General features: G+C 37.8%; 1 protein-coding gene across 2 annotated transcripts in view; it reads left to right on the forward strand.

Moving 5' to 3' along the window:
- The window catches only part of FAM151B (family with sequence similarity 151 member B), a 32,181-nt gene extending 12,613 nt beyond the window's left edge, over nucleotides 1-19,568 (forward strand). The window contains exons 4-7 of one of the 2 annotated variants that reach the window (XM_055342292.1): nucleotides 5,204-5,421; nucleotides 8,688-8,823; nucleotides 17,399-17,546; nucleotides 19,346-19,568. In XM_055342292.1, coding sequence (XP_055198267.1) covers nucleotides 5,204-5,421; nucleotides 8,688-8,823; nucleotides 17,399-17,546; nucleotides 19,346-19,462 — 619 coding nt within the window. In that variant the 3' untranslated portion in view covers nucleotides 19,463-19,568. Of the gene's footprint in view, nucleotides 1-5,203; nucleotides 5,422-8,687; nucleotides 8,824-17,398 lie in introns of both variants that reach the window. The other variant, XM_055342293.1, reaches the window with a different exon arrangement.
- The last annotated feature ends 1,844 nt before the right edge of the window (nucleotides 19,569-21,412 follow it).

Consider the following 21,412-nt stretch of genomic DNA (forward strand, 5'->3'; position numbering starts at 1 on the left):
CTAAGCCACCCAGACGTCCCTAAAATGCTACTTTCATTAAAAGTGGTTTGAGGAGAACCTGGGTGGCTCAGTCGATTAAGCATCAGACTCTTAATTTTGGCTCAGGTCATGATCTCAGGATTGTGAAATCAAGCCCCACATTGGGCTAAGAACTGGGCGTAGCACCTGCTTAAGATTCTGTGCCTCTCCCTCTGCTTACCACCTCCACTTCTTCTCTTAAAAAAAAAAAAAAAAAAAAGTAGGGAGAGGAGTGTGTGTCAGACACTGTTCTAAGAGCACTGAATGTGTTCATTCATTTAATCCTCATAACAACCCGAGGAGGTAGCTTATTGCTATCATCTTCATTTTCCAGATGAGGGAACAGAGGTAGAGAGGAAAAAGTAGACTGCTTGTTGTCACATAGTTTCTAGGAAATCTGCCAGCCTGGCTGGAGAGTTCATACTGTGAACCAGAACCCTGCACTACCTCTGTTAAAAGTAGCTGGTTGACCTGTTAGTCAAATTTTACTAGTTCTTATTTTATGCCTCTCAATTATTTTGTTTGGTATGCAAATAATAACTAAGTACTAAAATTTTATCTGGAGTTTCCCTTAGAATGTCATTTTAAACAGTTTATTCTAATTTAATTACGATTTTTATTTTATCATCCCCAATTTCTAAACAAAGTTAATAGGAAAATACATATGATACTCAGAAGTTTGACTTACAAGTAACTTCTCAGGGAAAAAAAAATCTATTCTATAAAAACAAAGCTTATGTTCTTTCCTAGGAAAGAATTGGTTTTTTAAAAGATTTTTAATCTTATCTAAATTTAATTTGCCAACATATAGTGTAACACCCAGTGCTCATCTCATCATGTGCCCTCCTTAGTGCTCATCTCCCAGTCACTGCATCCCCACACCCACTTCCCCTTCTACAACCCTTTGTTTCCCAGAGTTAGGAGTCTCTCATGGTTTGTCTTCCTGTCTCTTAATTTTTCCCCACTCAGTTTCCACCCCTTCCCTTATGATCGCTTTCACTATTTCTTATATTGCACATGAGTGAAACCATATGATAATTGTTCTTCTCCAATTGACTTATTTCACTCGGCATAATACCCTCCCATTCCATCCACGTCAGTGTAAATGGTAGATCTTCATCCTTTCTGATGGCTGAGTAATATTCCATTGTGTATATAGACCACATCTTGATTATCCATTCATCTTTCGAAGGACATCGTGACTCCTTCCACAGTTTGGCTATCGTGGACATGGCTGCTATGAACATTGGGGTGCAGGTGTCCCATCGTTTCACTACATCCGTATCTTTAGGATAAAAAACCACTAGTGTAATTGCTGGGTCATAGTGTAGCTCTATTTTTAAACTTCTTAAGGAACCTCCACTCTGTTTCCAGAGTGGCTGCACCAGCTTGCATTCTCAACAAGAGTGCAAGAGGGTTCTCTTTGGGCAGCCCGGGTGGCTCGGTGGCTTAGCGCTGCCTTCAGCCCAGGGCCTGATCCTGGAGACCCGGGATCAAATCCCATGTCCGGCTCCCAGCATGGAGCCTGCTTTCCTCTCTACCTGTGTCTCTGCCTCTCTGTGTGTGTCTCTCAAGAATAAATAAATAAAATCTTAAAAAAAAAAAAAAAAGAGGATTCTCTTTTATCCACATCCTTGCCAACATTTGTTGTTTCCTATCCTGTTAATTTTAGCCATTCTCACTGGTGTAAAATGGAATCTCATTGTGTTTTGATTTGTATTTCCCTGATGGCAAGTGATGTAAAGCATTTTTTCATTTCTCTCTCTCAAACATAGCTTGTTGGCCATGTGTATGTCTTCTTGTGGAGACATTGAAGAAATGTCTGTTCATATCTTCTGCCCATTTTATGACTGGATTGTTTGTTTTTTGGGTGTGGAGTTTGATAAGTTCTTTATAGATCTTGGATGTTAGCCCTTTATCTGATGTGTCACTTGTAAATATCTTCTCCCGTCCTATACGCTACCTTTTAGTTTTGTTGATTGCTTCCTTTGCTGTGCAGAAGCTTCTTATCCTGATTAAGTCCCAATAGTTCAGCTACTATTATTTTTAGTTAGAATTACATGGTATTAATAAATTAATTGGGAAGGATGTGTCATTTTGTAATATTTATAATTTTTTTACATGTTCCAGGCTAGGAACATGGTATGTTGTTCTTTGAAATATATACATTGTGGGCAGCACCGGTGGCGCAGCAGTTTGGCGCCGCCTGCGGCCCAGGGCGTGATCCTGGAGACCATGGATCGAGTCCCATGTCGGGCTCTCTCCATGGAGTCTGCTTCTCCCTCTGCCTGTGTCTCTGCCTGTGTCTCTGCCTGTGTGTGTGTCTTTCATGAATAAATAAATAAAATCTTAAAAAAAAATCAGAATTTTTTTGAGAAAGAGACATTGGTGGCAGACATGCATTGATCAGTTTAGGTTTTCTTCCTGTTCCACCTGTGAAGAGCAGAACCCCACAGGACCTTGGCTGCTGCTCTAGGATGTGCAGACAGGCAAACTTTGGAGTCACAGCTACAAGTTACTTGTTACCAAAAATGGGGGTCCTAGATCTCAGAATTGTGGTTTTAACATGGCACTGATATTGATCAAGGCATTTGAGAGAGAGAAATGACAGCATCTGTTTTATCTAAATTAAAATTTGCAAAAAAAAAATAAAATTTGCAAGGCCTAGCATTAGCGTTTATTAATCCCCTAACATCTAAGGCTTCCATATCAGAGGGAGAAGAATGAACAAAAAGCTCACTACGTGGAAGCGGAGTGAAAGAGAGGCTGGAGGCTGGTTTCCTCTAGTTTTAATGAATAGTATCCTTGCACACAGATAAATATGAACCAGTAAATAATGAGATTATCAATTTCTCTCCTTATAGTAGGAGGCTGAAAGAAGTGAGTTGAGTGGTAGAAGCATAGGCAGGAGGACTGGAATCCATTAAGAAAAATGGAAATGTTTGGGACACTTGAGTGGTTCAGTGATTGTCTGCCTTTGGCTCCGGGCATGATCCTGGAGTCCTGGGATCAAATCGCATATTGGGCTCCCTGCTTCTCCCTCTGCCTATGTCTCTGCCTCTCTCTCTGTGTATCTCATGAATAAATAAAAATCTTTTAAGAGAAAGATGGAAATGTGAAGAGAGGGTACTGAATGTTCTCCCCTCCAACAGCCATCTCCCAGAATCTTAGCCTCCTACTGTAGTATTCACTAAAAGCTAATTTTCTTAGAATCAAATTTAGGCCTTAAAGGTTCAGAAGAAATTCAGAATTATAAGTAGTATGGGGTGCCTGGGTGGCTCAGTTGGTTAAACATCTGCCTTTGGCTCAGGTCATTATCCCAGGGTCCTGTGATGGAGCCCTGTTTTAGGCTTTTTGCTCAGTGAGGAGCCTGTTTTTGTCTCTGTCTGCATTCCCCTGCTTGTGCTCTTTTTTTCTCTCTCCCAAATAAATAAGTAATCTTTAGAATTATAAGTAGTATAGTAGTCCAGTAAAGTATGAATTTTTAAAAAGTAAAATTTAGGAGCACCCAGGTGGCTCAGTTGGTTAAACATCTGCCTTCAGCTCAGGTCATGATCTGAGGGTCCTGGGATCAAGCCCTGCATTGGGCTCTCTTCTCCGGGAAGCCTGCTTCTCTCTCTCCTTCTTCCCTTCCCCTTGCTTGTGTTCTCTCTCATTCTGCTCTCTCTGTCTCAAATAAATAAATAATTTTTTTAAGGTTTTATTTATTCATGAGAGACACAGAGAGAAAGAGGCAAAGACACAGGCAGAGGGAGAAGCAGGCTCCCTGCAGGAAGCCCGATGTGGGACTCGATCCCAGGACTCTGGGATCACTCCCTGAGCCAAAGGCAGATGCTCAACCACTGAGCAACTCAGGTGTCCCTAAATAAAATCTTTAAAAATAAAAGAAGTAAAATTTATGGGAGCACCTGGGTAGCTCCATCATTAAACATCCAACTCTTGATTTCAGCTCAGATCATGATCTCAGGGTCCTGGGATGGAGTCTGCTTGAGGATTATCTCTCTCCTTTTCCTTCTGCCCTTCCCCTGCTCGCTCGCTCGCTCTCTCTCTCTCTCAAATAAATGAATCTTTAAAAAAAATAAAATTTATGTAGACTGCTTAAAACCTTATTGTTTCAAAATCTATTGATGTCAGAATAAATGTAAAGGAAAAATTGAAACTGCTTTTTATTTAAATAGTAACTAAAATATAGTTCTCTCATTTCCAGAAAAAATGTTTATAAAATGAAAATGGAATTTATAAAAGTTTTAAGAGGATGTTATAATTTTGATTTTTGCAATCAGTTTTAGAAACATGTTTATGGGGGCGCCTGGGTGTCTCAGTGGTTTGGTGCCTGCCTTTGGCCCAGAGCATGATCCTAGAGTCCCAGGATCAAGTCCCACGTCGGGCTCCCTGCATGGAGCCTGATTCTCCCTCTGCCTATGTCTGCCTCTCTCTCTCCGTGTCTCTCATGAATAAATAAATAAAATCTTTAAAAAAAAAAAAAAAAGAAAGAAAGAAACATGTTTATGCATCTAAACTTAAAAGAATACGTGAAGGAAAAGAGGCTCTTTTCTTTGAGGTCACGAACCAATATTAAAGACACAGAGCTTGGGTATACTTTAGGTATTTTCATAAATATGAATTTTTAGGTAATTAGTATATCTAATTTTTAAATCTTGGTTGTACATTCTGATGAGTAAATATTTGTCTTTTCTTAAATAATTATTTTTTAAGATTTTATTTATTTATTCAGAGAGAGAGAGAGGCAGAGACACAGGTAGAGGGAGAAGCAGGCTCCATGCAGGGAGCCCAATGTGGGACTCGATCCTAGGACCCCGAGATCACGCCCTGAGCCAAAGGCAGGCGCTAAACCGCTGAGCCACCCAGGCATCCCTCTTAAATAATTTTATACTAAATGTTCCTAATACTGAGTTTTGAAACCTCAGTCTACAAATAATGGCATTATTTATGTATTTATAGAACCTTTAAGGTACCCTAATGAATAAGTATAAATCAACATTTTGAAATATTGGCATTTGTTAACTTTCTGCTCTGGTGCTCTGTGATCTTTGATTTTCTTTAATTCAGGTATTATCATGTTACACTTTTATTAGGAAGTTGAGAACACTGAAATCACTAGTCTAAAAGAAGTTTTTACTTTTACTTTAGGAATAAGTCTCATTGACATCAACTGTGTTTTTAGTCTGGCAGCTGTGGAACCATCCATGATGCTCCTGGAAAATGTGAAGAGGCATCTGAAACGTCCTGTGTGGATTAATGCTGACATTCTTCCTGGCCCAAATGGAAACAGCATGGTAGTGGATGCAAAACCTTTTATAGACACGGTGACATCCTTCTTTCCAGATGTGACATTTTCCCTGGGTTGGACAACAGGATGGCATCCTGAGAAAGTCAATGAAGGTAATAATTCTTAAGATGTATTTCTTATTGGTAAAACTAAAATTTACTCAAAATATAAAAATAACATGTTTAAATACAAAACCAAAAACTTATTTCATAACATAAAAGCCTAATGGAGATAAAGGTCTGACCCTTAAAGGCATCTCTATGACTCTTTTCTTTTCTTTCTTTCTTTTTTTTTTTAAAGATTTTATTTATTCATGAGAGACACAGAGAAAGAGGCAGAGACACAGGCAGAGGGAGAAGCAGGCTCCTCACAAGGAGTCCAATGTGGGACTCGATCCCAGGACCCCGGCATCACACCCTGAGCCAAAGGCAGACACTCAACAGTTGAGCCACCCAGGCGTCCCTCTTTCTTTTATTTCAGATAGATACTGCATTTGTTGGTGACGTCGTGTCAACAGGCTTCAATGGGAAATTTGCAGTCTAGATAACCAAAGCTGCCTGTACAAACTAAACAAATCCCCAGTTGGTCTCTTTGAACTTGCAAAACATTCTGTACTCTTTTATTTTTTTCTTTCCTTGGAGCAAACTTCCTATGTCAGATAAAAGATAAAGAGGTAGTAATAAAAAATTCTCTAGTGAAGTGAGGCCATAAGTAGGGGGAGTGTGGTTGAAGAGCACAAGTTCTACTCCATAGAAGTTGAAGGGGCTCCATAAGTAGTTTATTAGTTTCCTCTCTGGGTTAACAGAGGAATGGGAGGCCATGAGACTCTCCTGTAGGCTGGATCCCTTCTTTCCTTTCACCTGCTCACTTCAGGAGGACCTGACACTAAGCTTCTTTTTCCTGGTTGAAATTGATTATGTTATTTGGATTCATCTTTCTATTTCTTCATACATCCCTGGGCAGTGATTTCTAGGTAAACAGCTCATAAGCAATCAGATGCTCTGAGGCACCTGTCCAAATGGTAAAAATAAACTAAGAAGGTATTTAGAACCTATAGAGATGTTAATCTTTATTCTGCGTTCAGGGAATTCATTTTTCACTAATTTGCAATTATTGTTTTTATTTATTTTTTTTTTTAAGATTTTATTTATTTATTCATGAGAGACACACAGAGAGACAGAGACATAGGCAGAGGGAGAAGCAGGTTCCATGCAGAAAGCCCAATGCGGGACTCGATCCTGGGACTCCAGGACCATGCCCTGAGCCAAAGGTAGGCACTCAACCACTGAGCCACCCAGGTGTCCCTGCAATTATTGTTTATAGATGTTAACTTTTATTTATTTTTTTATTTTTTATATTTATTTATTTAATTATTCATTCATTCATTCCTTCATGAGAGACACAGAGAGAGAGTCAGAGACATAGGAAGAGGGAGAAGCAGGCTCCATGCAGGGAGCCCACAGTGTGTGACTCGATCCCAGGACCCCAAGATCATGCCATGAGCCAAAGGCAGACACTCAACCACTGAGCCACCCATGCGTCCCTAGGTGTTAACTTTTAGTTCAACATAAGATAAGAGTCTGTCTGTCTGGAGAGTCTAGAACATTTAGGTTCTAACCCCATGGGCCAATAATTGATGTGATTGAGAGAAAAAATAGTGTGCTTTAACTTAATTCTAATTTTTTAATCATTTTAATTTTTAATAGTTTCATTAAAGAATATTGCTTATAATTCAAAGTGTTTAAAGAAGGTAATCTAGAAACAGTTTAGTAACTTCCTTACTGATTCTAAACTCCTTTTGTCACAATTCTGGATCAACCTCAGGCTTTAATTAAATTAGACCATATCTGGATTTTGAAGTCATTTTGATATAACATCAAGTATTTCCATGCTACTTTTCTTCCATTGGCCACTTATCATTACTGTGCTTTATGCCTCCTTACTTCTTATTTCATAGATTTTTTTAAAAAATATATTTATTTATTTTAGAGAGAGTGAAAGAGTGCATGTGAGTATGAGGAGGGGCAAAGGTACAAGGAGGGAGAGAATCCCAAGCAGATTCCTCACTGAGCACAGAGCCAGATCTCATAACCCTGAGATTACAACCCAAGTGGAAATCAAGAGTCAGATGCCCAAACATCTGAACCATCCAGGCACCCCTTATTTCACAGATTTAGAAGAGTTTAGGGACACCTGTGTGCCTCAGCGGTTAAGTGTGTTGCCTTTGGCTCAGGGAATGATCCTGGAGACCCAGGATCGAGTCCCACATTGGGTTCCCTGAGTGGAGCCTGCTTCTCCCTCTGCCTATGCCTCTGCCTCTCTCTCTGTGTGTGTCTGTCTCATTAATAAATAAATAAAATCTTTGAAAAAAAATGGAAAAGAGTTTATAAGTTTATAGTCCTGTAAATATAGCATATATATACTGTTAGCAGTCCTATTTTTTAATTAAAAAGATGCAGTTTTTCAGATTTTCAAGGAAAGCAGAACATTGCCCTTTTTTTATTATTAGGAGTTTAGGTGCTAAACTAGCTTATTTACATAGGCTTTCTTTAAAATATTCCTGTATTGACCAATACTTTTTGCAGCCTGCTTTTGATAGAGATTGCTGTTTGTTTGTTTGTTTGTTTATTTATTTATGAGAGTGGTGGGGAGAGGCAGAGGGAGAGAGAGAATCCTAAGCAGCCTCCACGCCCAGCACAGAGCCGGACAAGGGGCTCAATCTCATAATCCTGAGATCATAACCTGAGTTGAAGTCAGATACTTAACCAACTGAGCCAACCAGACATCCCAGAAAATCTAAGTTTATAGAAAATATTAATGAGGCAAATACACCTAAGGGAAGATCCTTAGAATCTTTAAGATAAATACAATGTCAAAATCTGCTTTTTTTGTGCTCGAGAGATCAGTAAAACCTTTTTAATATTTTAGTGTTTTGTTAAATTTGCTCTAGATCACTTGTGGCATGATTTTCGACTTGATTTTTTTGTCTGTATTTTCTATTCAAAATATTTTCATGGGGGGATCCCTGGGTGGCTCAGCGGTTTAGCGCCTGCCTTTGGCCCAGGGCACGATCCTGGAGTCCCAGGATCAAGTCCCGCGTGGGGCTCCCGGCATGAAGCCTGCTTATTCCTCTGCCTGTGTCACTGCCTCTCTCTCTCTCTCTCTCTCTCTCTCTCTCTCTGTCTATCATAAATAAATAAATCTTTAAAAAGAAATTTTTCATGTATTAACTGGTATTGTAATTCACTCTGAATCCAAATGGAAATTTTTATAAAATACCTATTAATTACCTACTTATAGGTAATTTAACTTAGTTTTTTTATTTAATTGATTTTTAGGATTCCAGTTAGAAAATTTGAATTTATTTCTCTCATTTCAGGTTATAGTTGGACAATGGTGAAAGAAATGGAATATATTTGTAAGGAGTTAAATCAGCCTGTAACATTTCCTGTCAGAGCAGCATTAGTCAGGCAGTCTTGTTCTCAATTACTTTGGCTGTTAAAGAAATCAAACAGGTATGTGTAAGTTTAACAAAATAGCATATGCATGTGAGTATGTGTGAGAGAAAGAGGATGAAAATTGATTATGTAAAGACAATGTGTGTGGGAAAAAGATGGCAACAGAATGAGCACTGATTGTGTAAGCGAACAGGCTCCTTCACTGGAATGAAGCTCCTGATAAACCAACCTCAGCTTACATAACATCACATCTGGGACGCCAGGGTGGCTCAGCGGTGTAGAGCCTGCCTTTGGCCCAGGGTGTGATCCTGGAGTCCCCAGATCAAGTCCCACATCGGGCTTCCTGCATGGAGCCTGCTTCTTCTTCTTCTTCCTCTGCTTGTGTCTGCCTCTCCCTCTCTCTCTCTGTCTCTCATGAATAAATAAATAAAAACTTCAAAAAAAAAGAGGAAAAGAGAAAAAAACATAACATCACATCTTCTATTCTTCACAAAAGTCTTTGAACACAGTAGGTGCACAGTAAATATCCTTTTTCTATTATGTTATACATTCTCAAAAAGTTTTAAGTGGATAAAATAGTTTCTTTTTGAATTCTATCCTAATTTCAGAAGTTTTTTTCCATATAGAAATTTTATTATTTTTAAAGATTTTATTTATTTATTTGAAAGAAAGAGCATAAAAGAGCACAATCAGGGGGAGCGTCAGGGAGGGAGAGAGAAGCAGTCTCCCCTCTGAGCAGGGGATTTGATGTGGGGCTCAATTTCAGGGCCCTGCGATCATGACTTGAGCCAAAGGCAGATGCTTAAAGGACTAATAAGCAACCCAGGCTCCACCGAAGTTTTATTTTAGTATGTAATAAAAATTAGTTGGACCACTTATTAGATATTAAAATATATTTCAAAGGTGTAGATATTGAAACAATTTTGATACTATCTTTTTAGTATACTGGTCAGAACAACAGAAAATCCAGAAATAAACCCAAATCTATCATGGAAGTTAGTTTAGGAAAAGCTAACATTTCACATAATTGGTGCAAAAGTTTAGTGTGGTGTGAGAGAACAGGCCAACTGTGTGGAAAAAACAAAACTGTTTTCCTTAATCTTTCTTCCAAAATAAATTCCAGATGAATGAAGGCTTGAAAATACAACATTAAATACACAAAGAAAAAACATGATACTATATAGTTTCAGAATGGAGAAGACCTTTCTTTCTTTTTTTTTTTTTTTAAATGTCTTTCCATCAAGGAAGTGTTTTTTTTGTTTGTTTGTGTTTTTTTAAGATCTTATTTATTTATTCACGAGAGACACAGGAAGAGAGAGAGAGAGAGGCAGAGGCACAGGCAAAGGGAGAAGCCGGCTCCACACAGGGAACCTGATGTGGGACTCTCGATCCCCGGTCTCCAGGATCACGCCCTGGGCTGAAGTCGGCGTGACGCTAAACAGCTGAGCCACCCAGGCTGCCTGGGAGAGGACCTTTCTTAGGCACAAAATCTGGAAGCTATCGTCGAAGCAAAGTTACCAGAAAAATAACTCTAATATTAAAAAAAAAAAAAAAATTGTTTTACTTGATCTCAAGTTAAGAGTTAAGACAGCTGCCTAGGAAAGAGTCTTCACAGGGAAGAAAGTGTTCCAGAGAATTAATGGGTTTATAGGTTTGTATACTTTTTTTACATCTTGTAAGAGCTCAAAAGATTATAGATTAGCATATGGGCAGGAATCATGACTTTTAACATCAGGGAATGCAGGGAGCAGGAGCATTGATTAATATCTCAAGGAAAAGGTGGTTTTCCTTTAGGCTCTTCCAGATGTACAATGCATGTGTGGCAGGCCGTAAATCAGGCTTTTGGCTTGAACAAAGTTTATGTACAGCCAAGCTGACTTAGAAGGAATCCTAAAATGGCTTCCTTTGTATATCAGGCCTTTAGAGAGTTTTTCTCTGACCACTTTTATAAAAGGGAAGTTTGAGGTGTGACTGGGCAGCTCAGTCTTTTAAGCATCCTACTCTTGATTTCTGCTCAAGTCATGAACTCAGGATTGTGAGATTGAGTCTAGCCTCAGACTCTGTGATGCTGAGTGTGGAGCCTGCTTAAGATTTTCTCTCTCTCTCCCTCCCCATTCTGTAGCCCCCCTCACATTTGGGCACACATACATGCTCTTTCCTTAAAAAGAAGAAAGTTTGATATATTTGAACACATGAAAATGTAAATATTTTGGTAAAACTACTCTTGATACATACATCAGACAGATGTAAAGAATTCTAATAAAGAATTTTCTCAGATCATCCAGAAAAAAACTCAGTTTGGTAATTCACTATATTGAAGAAAGTAAGGGAAGCAGATACACATTAAAGAAGTATTCACATTCCTATGTATATTGAATTTTTACTAAATACCTTTTCAGTTTTTGTGAAAATAATGTTTTTTCCAATATCTATTAATAAAATAGTTAATATTTCATATTGTATTATCTTCACATTTCCAGAATTAACCCCACTTGACCATGATATATCATTCTTTTAATATATTGCCAAATTGTATTGCTAAGTTTTAGTTAGGATTTTTGCATTTGGAAGTGAGATTGATCTGTAGGTTTCTTTCTCAGTTTTAGGTATAAATATCATGTACATGTCATTAAAAGAGCTAGGGACCATTCCTCCTTTTTATCTGTTCTGGGATTTTTTTTTTTTTTTTTAAGATTTTATTTATTCAGGAGAGACACAGAGAGAGAGGCAGAGACACAGGCAGAGGGAGAAAGAAGCAGGCTCCCTGCAAGGGAGCCCGATGCGGGACTTGATCCCAGGACCCCAGGATCACACCCCAGGCCGAAGGTAGACTCTCAACCGGTGAGCCACCCAGGCATCCCAATATATAGATATTTGTAGGAGTTCCTGTATTGTATTAGGATATAGTTTGGCTGTTATAATAGAAACATAAATTAACAATAGCTTAAACAAGTCTAGTTCGCTCTCACATACCTGGCAAAGCATAAATAATTCAAGGCTGATTTGATGCCTCTACATGTCAAGGACCCAGAACCATCCTATTTTCATGCTCTGCTTTTCTTAGGATACTACCTTCATCCATCTGGTCAGATTGGTTACTGCTACACCTGAGTTTCAGTTGGTAGTGATGGGGGAGCAGAAGGCTAGTTGAGGACAAAGCACAGGCTGACAAGCACCGCCACCTCCCAGCCCCCCCACTCCACCGTGGGATATTTGTGACCTTCCTTAGGTACTCCTGGCTGCCCTAAGGGAAGGAAAAACAAATGGTTAATTTATAGAGATTGTAGTCCTCTAAGACAATGAGTCTCCCTTAGTTTACAAATATCTTAATTTACAAGAAAAAACATTCTTATCAATAACCTAACTTTCAGAAGGAAATGTAGATAAAATTAAATGTCCTAAAAAAAAAATTAAATGTCCTTATATCTGCAGCCCATTGACAAATACTTGAGGCAGGCAGAGTATAAAGTTCTTCCCTGGAAGCTCCCAACTGTCTTAATGTTAATGCCTTGCTAGGAGAAACAACCTGAAGTTGACAATGACGAGGCCTCTGGCATCTTGTAAGTCCTCTTACAATTTGAAATGTAAGTCCTCTTACTTTTGAAAATGTAAGTCCTCTTACATTTGAAAGTTCTTTTGGAGGGCCTCTCAATTGGGATTGAGCTCACTGGAGTCTGCTCAATCCTCCGTTTATTCCCCACCCTCACTCTTGCTTACATGCTCTCTCTCAAATAAATAAATAAAATCTTAAAAACAAGCTCCTCTGCTTTCTACTGAGTGTTGGTGTGGAAAAGCATGAAGCCAGCCTGATTTTTGTTTTTCCCCTTATAAGTGTCTTGATTTGGCAGGGGGCTATTGAGGGGGCTAACTTAATGTAGAGAGGGTTGTCATCAGGTATATAGATTCAAATGTTCTTTTCCGGAATGTTTCTGTGAGTTATATTTTAAAATACTTGTTCTATTTTATTTGTAAACTATCTTTTAACTTTCTAGGATTACAGCTATGAATATTTAGATCTCCATTGCCTATCTTTGGTATATATTTTTTCTCTTTAGTCTTTCTATTTATTTGGATTTCATTTTTTTTTATTTTATAATCTGCATTTTATGTCTCTTAAAAAAATTTTTTTAAGATTGCATCTATTCATGAGAAATAAAGAGAGACCTAGATAGGCAAAGGGAGAAGCAGTCATTCCCCCCCACCCCCCCGCAACTCAGTGCAGAACCTAAGGATCACTCTACTCAAAGATCATGCCCTGAGCCCAAAGCAGATGCCCAATCACTGAGCCACCCAGGCATCCCATCCCTTACAGTATTTACAACAGTGTCTGTTTTCCCTTGTATATCTTCAGATTTCACTTTATTTCTTTATTCTTTTTCTTTTTTATTTATTTCCTAAAATCTGCCAGTTAGTGTTTCATCATCTCTTTTATATTGTCTTGTATCCTCTTTCCTTGAGCTCATACCTCTGCTTTGTGCTCTTTCTTCAAAGAAGCAACTGCATCATATAAAAAATGTTGGTCATGGCTTTCATCTGCTTTGTGGCTTTTTTTTTTTTTTTAAGATTTATTTATTTATTCATGAGAGATACAGAGAGGGAGGCAGAGACAGAGGCAGAGGGAGAAGCAGGCTCCATGCAGGGAGCCTGATGTGGGACTCCATCCTGGGTCTCCAGGATCATGCCCTGGGCTGAAGGCGGCGCTAAACCGCTAAGCCTCCCGGGCTTCCCGCCTTGTGGCATTCTTTAAGTTTTACATATATTTCCACTATCTGATAGATTTTTAAAGATGAAGTTTTTATTTCTCCATCTGCCATTTATTTATCCTTTTTTTTTTTTTTTGTACTCTGTTGTATAAAACCTCTGCCAATTTTTATTATTGCGCTTGAAAGAAACTCATTTTTTCTGGACAAGCTACTTGCTAAAAGTGCATATTTTTAGAGGGACCAAGAGAGGGACCAAGACTATATTCCTTATGACCTGGAGTCTTATATGTGAGTTTATGTAGCCTTTAACTTTTCCCAGTCAGTGAATATAGGCACTGCGGTATCTCTAAGTAAAATCCTTTATCTATTGCTTAAATTTAAAATTTTGAGTTTCCATAGGAATAGCCTGATACTCACAACTGTCGTTTTTCTGTGCTGTCTTTCCTTATCTTCATGGCTTCCTGGGGCCAAACCTAATTCAAGAAAGCTTCCACTTGTAGCTCAAGGATGACATTCCCACTGTTGCAAAGTATTGAGGTGGAATGTGCCCCTCATGTAGAAGTGTCTTTGGTAGGCTCTCTTGTCATCTACATGTATGGGCAGATTTTCTTCACTTTTTTCCCCAGGTGGCCTTAGCCTCTGTTGCTGTTGGAAACCTTTCACTTGTTTTATAATTTGTAGTTTCAGTTCTTAATTTCATTCAAGATGGAGTCTCTGTCTTCAGTCTTTTGCTCTTTTTTGCTGCCTTTGGGTAATTCCTAAGAGGAAAAGGAGGCACAGCTGACTTCTGGCTGCCATGTTCAAATAGGAAGTTTCTACCTCCCATTTATTTTATTATTACGGCCTCAATTTTCTCTGTCTACTCCCTATGAAGTCATTTACTCTCTTAAACCTTCTCACTTGAAAATTACACTTTGTGGGTAGCTGAGGTGGCCCAGCCTGATCCTGGAGACCCGGGGAGTCCCATGTTAGGCTCCCTGCAGGGAGCCTGCTTCTCCCTCTGCCTGTCTGTGCCCCTCTCTCTGTCTCTGTCTCTGTCTGTCTCTCTCTCTCTCATGAATGAATAAATAAATAAAATCTCTTTTAAAAAAAAAAGAAAATTACACTTTGAGAATTTGTGAACAAAATTACACTTTGTTCAAATTTTTTATTTTTTAATATGACAAGTCTAGAGCCAACACCATACTTCATGAAGATGGGATGAAAACTTTTCCTCTAAGATCAAAACTAGGGTGCTCACTCTCACCACTCTTATTCAACATAGTACTGAAAGTCCTAGCTGCAGTAGTCAGGCAAGAAAAAGTATAAGAATTAGAAAGAGAGAAATCAAAATGCCTGTATTTGAAGGTAACATTTTGTACATAGATTTTTGTATAAAGATTCAACCAGGAGGAGCGTGGTTGGCTCAGTCATTTAAGCCTCCAACTCTTGATTTTGGCTCATGTCAAGATCCCAGGGTTGTGAGATCGAGCCCTGTGTTGGACTTTGTGCTGGGCATAGAGACTTTTCTTCATTGAGTAATCTTGGCTCCCTTGTCAAATATTAGTTGACCATATATGCTTGGGTTTATTTTTTGGCTCTTGATTCTTTTCTCTTGGTCTGTTTGTCTGTTTTTTTTGCCACTACCACACTGTATTGTCATACAGTATTATTCGAAGTCAGAAGTATGATGCCTCCTGCTTTGTTCTTCTTTACCAAGATTTCTTTGTATATTCAGGGTCTTTTGTGGTTCCATATAAGTTCTAGGAAAGTCTTTTTTCTTTTTTTGTATTTCTGTTAAAAAATTGCAATTGGAATCTTGATGGGGATTTCGTTGAATATTTTGGTAATACTGACATTTTAATAATATTAATTCTTCCAATACGTGAAGACAGGATACTTTTTCATTTATTTATGTCTTCTTTGATATATTGAGATGTATTTCTTCTGAGCCTGATTTATTGAGTTTTTATCATGAATGGATGTTGAATTTTGTCAAATGCTTTTTCTGCACCTACTGAAATGATCATATGATTCTTTTCTTTCATTCTATTAAATGTGATGTATAACAGTGATTTGTGTGTGTTGAACTATCCTTGCAATACAGGAGTAAATTCCATTTGATCATGGTGAATGATTATTTTATTGTGCTGCAGAATTGGTTTGGTGGTTTTTTTTTTTTTTTTAAGATTTTATTTATTTATTCATGAGAGGCAAAGACATAGGCAGAGGGAAAAGCAGGCTTCCTGTGGGGAGCCTGATGCAGGACTCAATCCCAGGACTCCAGGATTACACCCTGAGCTAAAGGCAGATAGATGTTCAACCACTGAGCCACCCAGGTGCCCTGTTTGGTAGTATTTTACTGAGAATATTTGTATCTGTATTCATCAGGGATATTGACTTAACAGTTTTCTTTACTAGTAGTGTCCTTTTCTGGTTTTGGTATCAGGATAATGCTGGTTTATAAAATAAATTTGGGATTGTTTCCTGCTCTTCAGTTATTTGGAAGAGTTGGAGAAGAATTGGTGTTAATTCTTTAAATATTTGGAAAATTCACCAGTGAAACCATCTGTTTCTGTGCTTTTCTTCATTGGGAGATTTTAAATTACTGATTCAGTTTCTTTGCTAGTAATTGATCTATCCAGATTTTTAAATTCTTTCTGATTAGGTCTTGGTAAGCTGTAAAAATATGGATCTTAAAGTAATTCTCATTTGTGTGTATGTGTCCTCGCCTGTAGCTTAAAAGTTCTTTTTGATTTGCCACACAATGCTGCTGTAGAATAAAATTCAAAGTACTTTTCTCTGTTACATTTCCAGAATAATGTCACCATCCATAAGGACAAGAATATGTCTAACATAGTGAGAACACCTTGGTTAAGATAGACTATTTCTTAGTAGTAGTAGAAGTGTTTTGGAGATTTTTTCAAGTTTCCTGGATTCTGACATGTTTATGGGGAAAATAAGTATGAAACTACTTAGCAGCATTGCATTTTCTTAGACTCTGATGCAATAGGAATATTGTAATAGAAGTAACGTCTACTAGAAGAAACGAAAATATACAATTTAAATAACATTAAAATTCTGAGTATATTCTTAACATCCATAATAAATATGCATATATTATTAATGTTTTTTTTAACGCCCAGAGATGGTTCTAAATTTATTATTTGGCGTCCTTAGTGACATCTCTTGGTGTTCTTATATCTTCTACAAACTCCCCCAAAAGGGAGAGTGGGGCCACTTACAAGTGAATATGAATGTTGGTAATGTCGGTGACATTTATGTCTCTTTATAGTCCCTTGCAGTCATGCTTCTGACTCTATCCAGCCTACTGGAAAAAAAACAAGTTAGAGTGGTAGGTTTTGTGTAGGGAACAGGTTCCTTGATCAGCAATACAATCTTTTCAGTTTTTTTGTCCAAAATTTGGCTCATTTTCACTATTAACCAGTGTAGATTTCCAAAGCCATTTCACATTCCTGTAACTCAGATATAGCAGTTACCTAATTTAGATAAAGGCAATGTGAATTGTTTTTCTCTCTAGTCCTTTTGATGTTCATGAAGGAATGAAACAGGAACTGTATGTTCCAGCACTGCTAATTAATTGTTTGTCTGTGTAAATTTGGGTTAAAGATAAATGAAAGTAACTATTTTTAGGCTTTTTGGAATTCCTCATCGTTGTTTCTTATCTTTTACTTTTCACTATAAAATTCTGTTTTGGGCAGGACAGGTGGCTCAAGCGGTTTAGCGCCGCCTTCAGCCCAGGGCCTGATCCTAGAGACCCGGGATCTAGTTCCACGTCAGGCTCCCTGCATGGAGCCTGCTTCTCCCTCTGCCTCTCTTTCTCTCTCTCTCTCTTTGTGTCTCTCATGAATAAATAAATAAAATATTTTTTAAAAAATTAAATTTAATTTAAACATAAATAAATAAAATTCTTCTTTATTTTAATGCAGGTATAGCCTGACTATTTGGACTGGAAAAAATGATAACTATTCCACCGAAGATTTACTTTGCATTAGAGACTTTTTTGACAAGAAACAAGTTTTCTATGACATCTTGGAACCACAAAACCATGAATTTAAACAAGCCATTGGAGTCAAAGTTAATCTCTAAGAAGATTCTTCTAAATCATTTCATGTTTTGGTTTCATAATCTTCTGCTTTGGTCTGAATTAATTACTATATAAATTGTGATGATTGATTTATGCTATAATTCATCTACTCTAAAGACATGCTTACTTTATTAGGCCTATGTCCTTATGATACTGTATATACTTAAAAGATTTGGAAAGTGAAGATTTCAGTGCGCCTGGTCTAATAATAATTTAGGAAAATTATATTTTAAACCCCTTTATAAAATGTAATTTTGATATACTGAAGATAATTGAAGAGTTTATATGTCAATAACATATAATCACATTACGGAGATTCCACAAAACTATGGCACCCTCTTTCTTTTGTCCTGGAGAACTGGTTATTTAAGAGACTAATAAGGAAGAGTAAGAGGACTTTAAAAATGTTTTAACTTTCACAGAGGTGACCACATTTCTTATAACAGAATAAAATCCATTTATTGAAAATAATATAGATTAAATTTGATGGATCTAGAATTTCCGTATTGTTGGGAACATGCTGACAACTATTTAAGTTTATTATATTCCTTGTTTCCATCACTATATTTTATCTATAGTAAGTACAATATTACTGGAGATCAGAATTTTAATCCTAGTTATGTATCATTTGATTTTCAAATTTCTCACTAACACCACCATAGTTCAGGCCCTTATTTTACTGCTAGAATTTTAAAAAGTTCTTCATGACTTCATTGTTCACATTCTACTCAGAGATGCCCTGAATATTTCTGCTGAAGAAAACTTTTGTAAGCGCCTCTTGCCAAATCAGAAAGCTCCAGGGGTCTCTTAAATGCCACTTCATTAAATTTTACTCTTTCAAGATCCTTCATAATGTAGCCCACTCTAAAAGTCACCTGTGTGAACTTCAGCTCTGTCAGCTGTCAAAAATGCCTATAACATCTATGGTCTCCAGATCTTACTTTAACAGTTAATTTTAACTATTTAATATTGTCCACTGATTATGTCATACATGTTAGTTTATCTGCTCAGCTAGGTTATATAAAGTCCTTTATAGTAAAGGAACATTCTTAACTCCTTTACACTGGGTGGCATAGTCTTGAGCAAGGTATCCAGAAAAACATGTACTTCTTTCATTTATTGAAAAGAAACTTACCAGTGAATGTCCTAAGATATGTAATTTGCTTTGTCTATCAACTGGTTTCTCCTGGAAAATAATAGTATATAGAGAAAAGAACTTGGATTTTGAATTCAGACAGACTTCCCTTACAGCCCCATTTCAGTCCCTTCCTAGCTGTAGATTTTAGGGAATATTTAACCTCATTGCGTCTTGGTTTCCTCATCTGTAAAATGGAGGGAAAATGAGGATTCTCTTATACAGTTACTATGAAGATTGAGATTCATGGAACAAAGGCATCTAGCTCATACTCAACACATAGCAAGTACTCAACAGACAATTCCCTTCTAGACTTATCATGGGATCATAACCATTATAGATAACAGTAAGGGGTATAACATCAGACATTGTAGATGTATAAATATTTAAGGAAGACAATTGTATTTCTACTTTAAATTTTAACTCCAACTAGATGCAGTGCTATTTGTCAAATGAACTTCACTTTCTATGGTTGTTTACCAGAAGCAAAAGATGCAATGTTATAATCATAAAATTTTAATAATAGCAACAAAGAATAACTCTTTAATATTTTAGTAAAATTAATGTTTAGTTTATAAATTTTCTAAAATGACTACGTTTTACTTTTATAAAGAGAGTTGAATTTGTTTTTGGATTTTTCTTTTAATTTGAAAGGGCATGAACAGGAGGAGGGGCAGAGGGAGAAGCAGATTCCCAGCTGAGCAGGGAGCTTGTTCATGGTTCGATCCCAGGACCCCAGGATCAAGACATGAGCCCAAGGCAGCTGCTTAATCAACTGAGCCATCGAGACCACTCAAGAGTTGAATTTAAAAATGAACTGCATTTTAATAAATATAAATGCATTTAATTGCATTTAATAAAAGTCATTTGTCCAGAAGATTATTTTTGCTACTTGATTATCTGACCATTGGTAATATATATTTTTTATTTTGTTGTTTATTTTATGTATGTATGTATGTATTTATTTCTATTTTAGAAAAGGAGAGAGAATCTTAAGCAGGCTACATACTGAGTCTGGGGCTTGATCTAATGGCTGTGAAATCATGACTTGAGCCTAAGTCAAGAGTCAGATGCTTTACCACATGATCCACTCACATACCCTATGACCCTTGATAATATTTTAAATATATTAGTCTTAAGGCAAAAATGCCTTTGTTTGGGGAATTTATTAGCTGATTATGACTTAGGTTAAGATTTTTTTTTTAAAGGACACCTGGGTAGCTCAGCGGTTGGGTGCCTGTCTTTGGCTCAGGTCGTAATCCTGGGATCAGGGAATGGAGTTCCAGGATCAGGGAATGGAGTTCTGCATCAGGTTCCCTGCAAGGAGCCTGCTTCTCCCTCCACCTATGTCTCTGCCTCTCTCTCTCAGTCTGTGTCTCTCATGAATAAATAAATAAATCTTAAAAAAAAAAAAGATTTTTTAAAAGATTTTATTTATTTACCTGAGAGACAGAAATAGTAAGAGAGAACATGGGTAGGGAGGAGAGAGGGAAGCAGGCTCCCCATGGAGCAGGGAGCTGCAGGGCAGGGCTAGATCCCAGGACCCTGGGATCATGACCTGAGCTGAAGGCAGATGCTTAACCCACTGAACCACCCAGGTTCCCCTAGGTTAAGATTTAAAGGTGTATTTTTAAGTCATCTTTGGGAACAAAAAATAGATAAGGAAATTATAAAATGTATTCTATTGAAAAGTAAATTTTGGGGGATCCCTGGGTGGCTCAGCAGTTGAGCGTCTCTCTGGACCAGGGCATGATCCTGGAGTCCCGGAATTGAGTTCTGAATCAGGCTCCCTGCATGGAGCCTGCTTCTCCCTCTGCCTGTGTCTCTGCTTTTCTTCTGTGTCTTTCATGAATGAACAAATAAAATCTTTTAAAAAAAAAAAAAAAAACCTGGTGGAAGAGAATGGAAATGAATTTAAAAAAATAAATAAATTTTTAATGGACAGCCACATAGAAAAGAATAAGTGATCCCTACTTCACACCATATGCAAATAATAATTTGAGTTATATCTTAGGCCCAAATGTGAAAGCTAAAACTAAAGCATTTAGAAGAAAATAAGGGAGAATGTTTTCATGACTTAAGAGTAGACAACAATTTTTTTTTTAAGATTTTATTTATTCATGAGAGTATGTCTCTACACAGAGAGAGAGAGAGGCAGAGACATAGGCAGAGGGAGAAGCAGGCTCCATGCAGGGAGCCTGACGCAGGACTCCATCCTGGGACTCTGGGATCATGCCCTGAGCCTAAGGCAGATGTTCAACCGCTAAGCCACCCAGGGATCTCCAGAAAGGGAGAATCTTAAGCAGGTTCCACATCCAGAGTGGAGCCTAAGCCAGGGCTCAATCCCACAATCCTGGGATCATGACCTGAACCAAAATCAGGAGTCCAACACTTCACCAACTGAGCTGCCCAGGTGCCCTGACAATGATTTCTTATTAACACAATATTAATTATTAAAAAAATTTGATTAATGGCCTTTATCAAAATTTAAGACTTCTCATCAAAAGACCATTAACATATATTTGACAAAGGGCTCATACTTAGAATCATGGAGAACTCATAAACTGATTTTTTTTTTTTTTTATGATAGTCCCAGAGAGAGAGAGAGGCAGAGACAGGCAGAGGGAGAAGCAGGCTCCATGCACCGGGAGCCCGATGTGGGATTCGATCCCGGGTCTCCAGGATCGCGCCCTGGGCCAAAGGCAGGCGCCAAACCACTGC

Source organism: Nyctereutes procyonoides, unplaced genomic scaffold (assembly GCF_905146905.1).
Source record: "Nyctereutes procyonoides isolate TBG_1078 unplaced genomic scaffold, NYPRO_anot_genome, whole genome shotgun sequence".
Classification (NCBI taxonomy): Eukaryota; Metazoa; Chordata; class Mammalia; order Carnivora; family Canidae; genus Nyctereutes; species Nyctereutes procyonoides.